The sequence below is a fragment of the Amphimedon queenslandica genome, unplaced genomic scaffold (genome assembly GCF_000090795.2).
Source record: "Amphimedon queenslandica unplaced genomic scaffold, v1.1 AMPQUscaffold_13514, whole genome shotgun sequence".
NCBI classification, from domain to species: domain Eukaryota; kingdom Metazoa; phylum Porifera; class Demospongiae; order Haplosclerida; family Niphatidae; genus Amphimedon; species Amphimedon queenslandica.
This window is the reverse complement of record NW_003546250.1, coordinates 336,181-344,824: the sequence shown is the minus strand read 5'-3', so window position 1 is coordinate 344,824 and position 8,644 is coordinate 336,181. Positions and strand designations below refer to the sequence as shown.

Here is an 8,644-nt window from a genome sequence, read left to right as displayed (position 1 = left end):
CCCAGCAAAAGCAGAGGAAAGGCTCCGTAAGTTGGTAGAACAGAAAACTCAGCTGCACAAGTTGTGCACTGACCTCAAGAAGAGATTACCAAAAGGTAGACTAGTATACGTTACAGGCAGCAGCAAGATAGCATCGAAGAATGGTCTAGCGATCTGTCGTGAATTTGGTCAGCTGTTGGCATCAGAAAAACACGACTATTACCTGGTGACGGGTGGGTTTTATGGAGTTGGGAATGCCATCGGAGAGAGCTTTTACAAAGAAATCCAAAAGAGAAAGGGAGAGAGTGGCGGGTATGTGATACACATTCAAGCAAAGAGAGATCCCCAGGATCACACTGTTCAGGCTAGACAGAATACTGATGGTACGTTCCAGCCTCTACCGTACGGGGACAACCTGTTCTACTGTGAGAGCGTGAGGCAGAGAGAAATGCTAACTCCTAAAGTCATTGATCTTTGTATTCTTATTGAGGGTGGACCTTCAGCAGCTTTTGAAGCACACCAGTTCTCGTGGAGTGGTCACACTGTTATACCGGTAGTATCCACTGGTGGGGCTGCTGGCGGAAAGTTTAATGCACCTCCAGGGATATTTTACAAACCAAATTATGCGAGTGAATCCGATTGGTCAGTTCTCTCGGATTTGGAAGCTGAACCCAAGGCAGTTGCAAGGGCTCTAGTAAATATTGTTGCTAGTCATAATTGGTCTCAGTAGCAGATAAAGTGAACTCTCCCTTATAGTACCCTTTCATTTCAATGTTAGCTTTATCACTGTACTTTTCCAGTTTATCATTCAGTTTGGGCTGTGCAGTTAATTTGGTTTGTTTATAGTTTCACTGTTTATGCTATGATCCTAACACTAGTCTTTTAACTTTTGGAGATCATTATTATTATTATTATTATTATGTTGATTTTTGAATCGTTTTTAAATTTAAATTTTAAAAGTATTGTTATGACAATGCAAATCTAAGGCCCTCCTACGTACCCTACACCCACTCTGAGGTTCCACAGGTGTCTCAGCCACAATCATGTTAGGCTTCCCTTATATACACTGAGGGATTTGAAAGATTAGATTACAAAAATGTACTATAATGGACACTTTTGAGGTGTCCTTTATGTGGAGGTTACTTTATACAGTAAGGAATGTAATTGGTACACTAGGTGCTGTCCATTAAATGGAGGCGTACGCTATAGAGAGCGTCCATTAAGAGATGCTCTATAACGTAGTGTAGCAACTTTATAAAACACTCCAGAAGTGATGATAGCATAAAATAATAATAATAATAATAGTAATAAGAAGGGTTTGGAGAGGAATGATAAACTAAAAGTACAATAAGAAGGGGTACAGATAAATATATATAATATACGACGACGTCACATTTCTTTATTCATTTAACATATTTCATGTGAGAGTGAGTGGAATGCTAAACTGATGAACTCGTTGGAGTAGTATCTGCTATTAGTATACTAATGGCTCAGGTCCTCCCGCTGCTGGCAGTGAAGGACATATTGGCACTGCTAGCCGTAGTGGTAGTGGTTGTTCTGTGTGGTCTCTTGCTGAGGGAGGAGACCGAGAAGGGGTGAAGGGTTTCTGCTGGGTCCATGCCAGATTGAATGAGAGCGAGGGGTTTCTCAATGTATTTCATGAATATTCTAAAAGACAGAGAAGACAATGGAGTCTGGACACTTTAGTGAATCTAATAATTCTAATTAAGCATACAAGATTAAAATTATTATTAGGTTTATGTATAATGACATGTATTATAATGTACAATTGAATTTATTATGCCTACCATACCATACCTCTGGTTGCCAGGATTGATGGAAGAAGCAGCTTCAGTAATGGTTGCCTGAAGGCCCGAGAGATCATGAGAGCATCCTTCCTGAGATAACATCTTAAAAGAGAAACAGAAATACATTAAATATACATTTCAACAACAAAAAGTAATAATAAAAATAATAATAATAATAATAGTAATTAAAATCTTACCTCTACTTGTAATAAAATACAACTCAATTTAGCAATCAATTTCAATATATTCTCGTCGGTCACTTCGCTACAAAAACAAACAATGCTTACTAAACACACAGAGAGCAGCTGCTATGGTCCATACCTTCCGGTCGCAGTGAGTTTAACGTTTGAATGCTCCGTCATTGTCACTGCCTGATCCATGCACTCCTGTACACTGGACATGGGTCTGGGATTATCCTGATACCCAAGCTACAGTATAGGAATGAGACTCGATGGAACGAGAATGGAGATAATAAAGACTAACCTCGCTTGTGTACCTCTTGATTGCTTCAGATCTTAAATTGAGTTGCTAAAGAGAGAGAGAGAGAGAGAGAATGATATTATAATAATTGTATTCATCAGATCATACTCTGTTAATATCGTCCAAGTCAATGACTAATGTAGCGTAATTCTTTAGGAAATCGGATGGCAGAGAGGAATGTCGAGCATGCTAGGAATGTAAAAGAAAGTATGATTAATAGTATTTGCACTGCTCATGTGTCTTGATTGCTGTACCATTTTCTCTGCGTCTGTGTTCATAGAAGATAGTCTCTTCAGCCTCTCTTGTTTGAGACTCAAAAGCTTTGACATTTGAACCTGGTAGAGAAAGAGAGAGAGAGGGGGCGGAGAATAAATATTGAGATAGTACCAAAAAGAGGACTCACCACTTGTCGAAGGAAGTCAGTGGGGAATCCCCCAAGACTCACTGACTGCTGCTGAAAATCGGTTCTCCTTGACAACGGGAGGGACGCAAGTAATGGATCGGATGATAAAATCTAGTAGAGAAATAAAAAGAACATTATAACTGGATCATGAATTAGTTTATGAATGAGCCTTATGCTCCAATAGAGAATTGAGTTTATCATACCTCAGGACTTGTTACAGTAGGTTGATTGGTGGAGGTGGAATGAGAGCTGAAATGAATAATAATAATAAATAAATAAATAAATAAATAAATAAATTAATAAATGTATGCTCACGATATAGACGAGAGGACATGTTGACTTGAGTGTGCAGCCTCCAATGAGCTAATGCTTATTGACTCAACTGGATACATGCTCTGTAATGAAGGAAGATATTTTTACAATAAAAATAAATAAAATACAAATGAAATAATAAAAATAAAATATAAATAAAATATAAATAAAGCTCAATATTATCAGTATATATACTTTTATGTCAGAGTCAGCAATAGAGTGTTTCCCCACACCTATTCAGGTCAAATGAAGTATTATATTACAAGAGGGAGAGAGGCTTGCCTGGCTTATCAAAAGTGACCCAGTATTGGTGCTTCTCCAGATCAACAGCTTCTACAGTACCGATGTAAAAACCTTTCTCCGTCTCAGTATTCAGCCAAGCTAGAGGAAAGAGAGAGAGAGAGAGGCATAACAGTAAATTGTATTTCGTCAAAAATTAAAAGGAGAGAATTCTTCATTTTTATAACATTTTCTGATACATATACATGTTCTTATGTTGTGTAGAAAGTTTCAGTCAATTCTGATCAAAATTAGATTTTTTATGAATTTTAAAAGTTGCTAAATAAATCGTCCCAACTACAAAGGCCATGTACTAGCTATTATAGCACAGTGCATTAAATCACAATACATAACATACAGATGTAAATTGTACCTGTGACTCTAGTCCCTAGTGTTAATATTGGAGGAATAGCATCTGGTAACTCTCTCAGATAGCTACTAAAATCAACAGTTGACAAGTGCTATAAAAGAAAAAAAGAATAATAATAATAATAATAATAATAATAATAATAATAATAATAATAATAATAATAATAATAATAATAATACTACATATGGTGTTATTATTATTTATAATTAAGCTACATGTATAATTATGTATATAATGTATATATACTGATGCTAAAGTTACAATTCTACAAATCTCCAATCACTTACTGTTCCTTTGTGAATCTTCTTCTGTAGTTCCCTCACTTGCTTCCTCCTTTCCTCCAAGAGGTGCCGCTCTTCAGCAAAAAACGTCGATGAGCACCTCCTGGGTTTTCCGATCATCCGACGAACAAGACGCCACTGGGCCTGAGTAAGCTCATGGTTCTGGCTCACTTTAAGATCAGGAAAGGACTCGTCAAGACACTGGATAAAGTCATTGCTACCTTCAAAGAATGGTCTGTGGAAAATGACAGCAGTCAAAACAAAGAGAGACAAAAAGACAATGGAATAACAATTAGATACATAATTATTGTGTAAATAAATAAATAAATAAATAAATAAATAAATAAATAAATAAATAAATAAATAAATAAATAAATACACATACATGTACATATTAGTATATTTTATTTATAAAAGATATCACTTACTTGTCAATGTCAGAGCAGAACCACTCGTAACGTGACCAGGTCAGAGCCTTGGGTAACCTTAGGAACGTCTTTATGTGCTTGATCCACGGCTGCTGGTTTAAAGCATCAGGCTATTAATAATAATAATAATAATAATAATAATAATAATAATGATAATAATAATAATAATAATGGATGATGACGACAAATAAAAGCTAACCTCTACATGTGGTTTCTTGGTAGCAGGTGTAATAGGAGCTCTTTAAAAAAGAGAAAGAGAGAGAGGGGGAGAGAGAGAGGGAGAGAGAAGAGATTTAAAGTGCGTACTTGCTCCTTAAGGTCATACTTTAGGTGTGCATAGTAATTCTTGTCATTTTCATCCATTGGACCATTAGTATCCTAAAACACATGACACAAGTCACATTAATTATCAAATTACTAGGCGCACACACGCACGCACGCACACACACACACACACGCACACACACACGCACGCACACGCACACACACACACACACGTACCCAATCACACAAATCAGAACATAACTCAATCCTCACATGTCACACAAATCACTCCTCACATGTCACACAAATTACTCCTCACATGTCACACAAATCACTCCTCACATGTCACACAAATCACTCCTCACATGTCACACAAATTACTCCTCACATGTCACACAAATCACTCCTCACATGTCACACAAATTACTCCTCACATGTCACACAAATCACTCCTCACATGTCACACAAATCACTCCTCACATGTCACACAAATTACTCCTCACATGTCACACAAATCAATCCTCACATGTCACACAAATCACTCCTCACATGTCACACAAATCACTCCTCACATGTCACACAAATCACTCCTCAAATGTCACACAAATTACTCCTCACATGTCACACAAATCAATCCTCACATGTCACACAAATCAATCCTCACATGTCACACACATAACAAAGACAAGACGTGAATACACTTGACATGTTGACATGATTTGTCTCATTAGTGACTTACCTCTTCAATGTCACTTGGATCACTGGCCCAGGGGAGCTTCCCGTCATGTGACTTCAACTAGTAAAAATAATAATAAAAATAATAATAATAATAAAAATAATAATAATAATAATAATAATAATAATAATAATAATAATAATAATAATAATAATAATAATAATAATAAATATCATTATACATCCATTATTTTCACAAATTACATTAACTAAATTTACACAAGTACATGGTATGTTCTCCCATAAATACAGTATATCATTATAACTAATATACCATGATAATTATTATTTTATATTACAGTACTTGAAGATTTGTAAGTACTCACGCTATTATCATTAGACCGGGTGTTGTAGGTTTTTCGCTTTCGTGGCGACAACTGTGAAATGCTGTTGCTATTTCTCTGTCTGACAGAATCTATCAAGAGAGAGAGAGAGAAAGAGGAGAAAGACAAAGGGAGAGGGGAACATAAAATAAAACAGACTGTATTATATTATATATGTATGTACCTTTCAGCCCGACAAGAGCTTCAGCTGCTGGTAGAGGAGTATCTACAGTGAGGAAAGGAAAGCGTTGTTGATAGAGTATTTGAATCGCTGCTATCTCATCTATGATCTGGCTGTACCAACAACCAAACCAATACTGAATGGTCGCCACCCATTTACACTTCATACAAGACAAAATAGCCTTTTTCTAACACCTCCAAGCTAAAAGCAACTATGATAACCACTCTCCCTCTCAGGGTCCTTCTCTACTAGGCCGGTACGAGGCTTACCTTCGTCCATATCAAAGAGAAGCCGGCAACTGGCCATCGAGCTCCTGCTCTCACTGTCCGCCATATTTCATATTATCTGGCGGAATGTCAAGGAGACAGTAGTTCTGCGCATGCGCAGAGGCTCAAGTGATTCAAAATTTGAATTGATTTCTCGTTTAAATTTTAAACGGGCACCCACGTGGTGACAACATGGCCACTCACAATGGAGAAGAGGGAGTCTACATTCAAACTAGTTTCTTCACGAAAGAGAAAAGGTAAATGAGAGAATGTGAGGATTATTGCTTCATGTTTGAATAGGTATGCCATAGAAGACACTCCATTCTCTCTTCCAGTCTCTTCAACACGGAAAGATCTTAACCAGCTTCTCAATCAGCTTTTGTCTGGTACAATTATTATTTGTAAACTTCATTATATTTCATGTAGTCACTTAGAAAACAGTGACGATAAAATAACTCGAAGCATAGATTTTGATTTTCTAATTAATGGCACGCTCCTTCGAAAAACCTTAGGAGACTTAACGAGCAGTCTGTCGCTAACATTGGTATGTACGTATTGTGCTGCTCTCTCTCTTTTATATTTATTGTAGGAGAATGTGGTCCAAATAGAATACATTGAGCGTAATCCTCCTCCTTCACTTGAGAACGAACTGCCCCACAATGACTGGGTCTCTGCTGTACACTGCAATGATAATTAGTTAGTGGGCGGAGCATTAATCAATTAATTTTTATATGCTCCACCCCTCTAGTATTCTTAGTGGTAGCTATGATCATAATGTTAGGATATGGAGTCATTCTGGTACGATTTAAGAAACTCCACGTGATACCTTTCTCCTTATTAGGTAAATTGATTACAAAGTGTCTCGGCCATGACAGCAAAATTACCGACGTTGCCTGGTTACCACGGCAACCGTCACCAGAGGGTCACATGACTTTTTTGAGTTCGTCACACGACCAGCACATACACATGTGGACATTTGATCCAAATGAAGATGAAGAGAGTGTCCGGCTAAAGGTTATTTGTAAAGGTCACAGTCGGTCTGTGGAGGCCATTGCTGTCAGCCCTTATAAGGAGAATTGTAAGGTAGGGGAGCATGGATGAGGTAGACTTGTTTGTGATTTATCGTTTGGTTTTAGTTTGTTAGTTGCAGCTGGGACAAGATGCTCAAGATATGGTCCGGAGGTATGATAATAATAAAGAAGTGATGTACATGTACATGTAATGTCTTTGTAAAGAGATTGGAGGAGCTGACGTTAATGATGATGATGAAGATAAACAAGCTAAAAGATCCAATATTAATCTCTCCTCTAAACCTTCCAGCAGAGTAAGACCATTAATCTATGACTGGCGCTCACTTTCGTAGGCTCCCGTGGCAACCCTTGCTGGCCACACCCACCCAATAATGTGTATGACGTGGGCGGACGATGGAGTGTTGTATTCCTGTGGCTATGATCATTGTATCAGAGAATGGGACATGACGACTGGAGTCAATACTGGCATACAGGTACTACATGTGCAAATACACTCTCACTATTATTAGTATGGACTATCTTCTACAGAATGGCTCTAAGGTGTTCTTAGATATTGACAAGAGACCTGGGTCCCCTCTACTAGTTACGAGTCATACTGATAAACACATTAGGATCTGGGACAATAGAACTGACTGTACGTTACCATACCTCACTATAAAGATGTGTATAATTATTATTATTGCTGTATTGATGGGAATGGTAGTGTTGTTTTTCCTGCTCTAGCTCCATCAGTGATTAGCTGTACCCTCTCCTCTCACCACGGCTGGGTCAAGAGGGTAAGGTGGTCGCCTCTTTCAGAGTATCAGATCGTATCAGGTTGCTATGACAACACAGCTCGAATGTGGGACACGAGAAGGTAAGAAATGAAATTTTTCAATACCAAAGAGCTTTATTTTTTGATTAATTTTTTTCTGATAGTCCTAAAGTCCCCTTGTATACAATGGCAGCTCATAATGGAAAGTTATTGTGTTTGGACTGGTCATATCGACAAGTATGTACACGATATTAGGTCACATGACTGTCACGTGATCCATTCTATAGTTAATAGCAACTGGAGGGGCTGATAACACGTTGAGAACATTTAGAGTTGGATGATAAATAATTATTTCATAATTCTATTCTATGTATGAGTTAATTTTTATGGAAACAGAATAAAAATTGAATTTTGGTTCTGGCATGTCAATGCTGATTGTCAAAATCACTTCAATTTTTTAGGGCGTTTATAGAAGCATTCAAGGAGTGGGAATTTTCTACATTTTTGATGTCATTAGCCTGCATTAAGGTAGTTGTAACAAGCAAGAAATCACATCAGAGTCCACTATGATGCTACTCTGTGCTATTGTGATCAGTAAATCACCACTAGTCATGCTATTTGGTAAATAAATCTTTTGTTATTGTTACTTTATATATTGTGTGTGTTGTTTTTGTTGTGTTGCTGCTCACATCAATGGATGAGTCTCTAGTCTATATAGGGTAGATTTTCTAAATGTTTGTCATCACATCT

General features: G+C 37.4%; 2 protein-coding genes across 2 annotated transcripts; one reads left to right on the top strand and one right to left on the bottom strand.

Moving 5' to 3' along the window:
• Positions 1 to 1,230: 1,230 nt before the first annotated feature.
• Positions 1,231 to 6,208, bottom strand: LOC105314987 (protein lin-9 homolog). The gene is made up of 21 exons (XM_020001988.1): positions 6,113 to 6,208; positions 5,847 to 5,888; positions 5,666 to 5,754; positions 5,344 to 5,400; positions 4,666 to 4,718; positions 4,540 to 4,579; positions 4,341 to 4,450; positions 3,919 to 4,147; positions 3,635 to 3,722; positions 3,265 to 3,363; positions 3,178 to 3,215; positions 2,986 to 3,065; positions 2,874 to 2,919; positions 2,671 to 2,781; positions 2,522 to 2,602; positions 2,376 to 2,456; positions 2,271 to 2,315; positions 2,109 to 2,215; positions 1,985 to 2,051; positions 1,798 to 1,889; positions 1,231 to 1,647 (listed from the first exon to the last, which is right to left on the bottom strand). The coding sequence occupies exons 1-21, from the start codon at positions 6,174 to 6,176 to the stop codon at positions 1,470 to 1,472; spliced, it is 1,797 nt and encodes a 598-aa protein (XP_019857547.1). The 5' UTR covers positions 6,177 to 6,208; the 3' UTR covers positions 1,231 to 1,469.
• Positions 6,209 to 6,277: 69 nt separating this feature from the next.
• LOC100632947 (ribosome biogenesis protein wdr12-like) lies at positions 6,278 to 8,338 on the top strand. Its single transcript, XM_011408958.2, has 13 exons — positions 6,278 to 6,366; positions 6,410 to 6,495; positions 6,544 to 6,653; positions 6,699 to 6,805; positions 6,858 to 6,907; positions 6,951 to 7,192; positions 7,246 to 7,291; positions 7,345 to 7,433; positions 7,473 to 7,613; positions 7,669 to 7,774; positions 7,864 to 7,996; positions 8,059 to 8,131; positions 8,182 to 8,338. The coding sequence occupies exons 1-13, from the start codon at positions 6,302 to 6,304 to the stop codon at positions 8,233 to 8,235; spliced, it is 1,302 nt and encodes a 433-aa protein (XP_011407260.1). The 5' UTR covers positions 6,278 to 6,301; the 3' UTR covers positions 8,236 to 8,338.
• The last annotated feature ends 306 nt before the right edge of the window (positions 8,339 to 8,644 follow it).

What these genes read in the sequence shown, in the direction of transcription:
- LOC105314987 (XM_020001988.1), bottom strand. Translation starts at nt 6,176, where the DNA reads ATGGCGGACAGTGAGAGCAGGAGCTCGATGGCCAGTTGCCGGCTTCTC. An exon ending in TTCTGCTCTGACATTGACAA is followed by an intron (nt 4,148 to 4,340) that starts GTAAGTGATATC and finishes CATTTTCCACAG; the next exon opens with ACCATTCTTTGAAGGTAGCA. An exon ending in CTACTGTAACAAGTCCTGAG is followed by an intron (nt 2,782 to 2,873) that starts GTATGATAAACT and finishes TTTCTCTACTAG; the next exon opens with ATTTTATCATCCGATCCATT.
- LOC100632947 (XM_011408958.2), top strand. Translation starts at nt 6,302, where the DNA reads ATGGCCACTCACAATGGAGAAGAGGGAGTCTACATTCAAACTAGTTTC. An exon ending in TAGGATATGGAGTCATTCTG is followed by an intron (nt 6,908 to 6,950) that starts GTACGATTTAAG and finishes TCTCCTTATTAG; the next exon opens with GTAAATTGATTACAAAGTGT. An exon ending in CCTCTAAACCTTCCAGCAGA is followed by an intron (nt 7,434 to 7,472) that starts GTAAGACCATTA and finishes TCACTTTCGTAG; the next exon opens with GCTCCCGTGGCAACCCTTGC.